The sequence below is a fragment of the Buceros rhinoceros genome, unplaced genomic scaffold (genome assembly GCF_000710305.1).
Source record: "Buceros rhinoceros silvestris isolate BGI_N320 unplaced genomic scaffold, ASM71030v1 scaffold18886, whole genome shotgun sequence".
Classification (NCBI taxonomy): domain Eukaryota; kingdom Metazoa; phylum Chordata; class Aves; order Bucerotiformes; family Bucerotidae; genus Buceros; species Buceros rhinoceros.
In genome coordinates, this window is record NW_010418308.1 from 546 (window position 1) to 871 (window position 326).

Here is a 326-nt window from a genome sequence, read left to right on the forward strand (position 1 = left end):
GCGCGGTCGGAGCTGCCCAGCCGTCTGGGCGGGATGCGGGTGGAGGGTGTCGCTGTGCGTGTGCCCAAATTGCCTTGGTTTTTACATTTGTTGTTTAGGGTAGATACTTTTGCTGCTGCTGCTGCTTCTTCGTGTCTAAGTGTCGCCCTGATTTTTGTTTCCTTCGTTCAGACGCTGCCCGTTCCGAGAGGGGGAGAGAAAGGTTCACCAACCCGGTGCCTTCCCGAGCATCAGCCCATCTCTTTCCACTGCTTGTAGAACTCCAGAACGTTTTTGATTTCCACGCTGGCGCTGGCGGCTGACTGGCGGGCAGTCCTGGGGAAACG

At 57.1% G+C, this 326-nt stretch overlaps 1 protein-coding gene across 1 annotated transcript in view; it reads right to left on the reverse strand.

Annotated features, from left to right (window-relative positions):
• Positions 1-230: 230 nt before the first annotated feature.
• Positions 231-326, reverse strand: part of SMG5 (SMG5 nonsense mediated mRNA decay factor) — a gene marked incomplete at its 5' end in the record, with an annotated part of 22,668 nt that continues 22,572 nt past the window's right edge. Inside the window, one exon of the mRNA XM_010138501.1 lies at positions 231-315. Within this exon, the coding sequence (XP_010136803.1) occupies positions 231-315 (85 nt within the window). The remainder of the gene's footprint in view (positions 316-326) is intronic.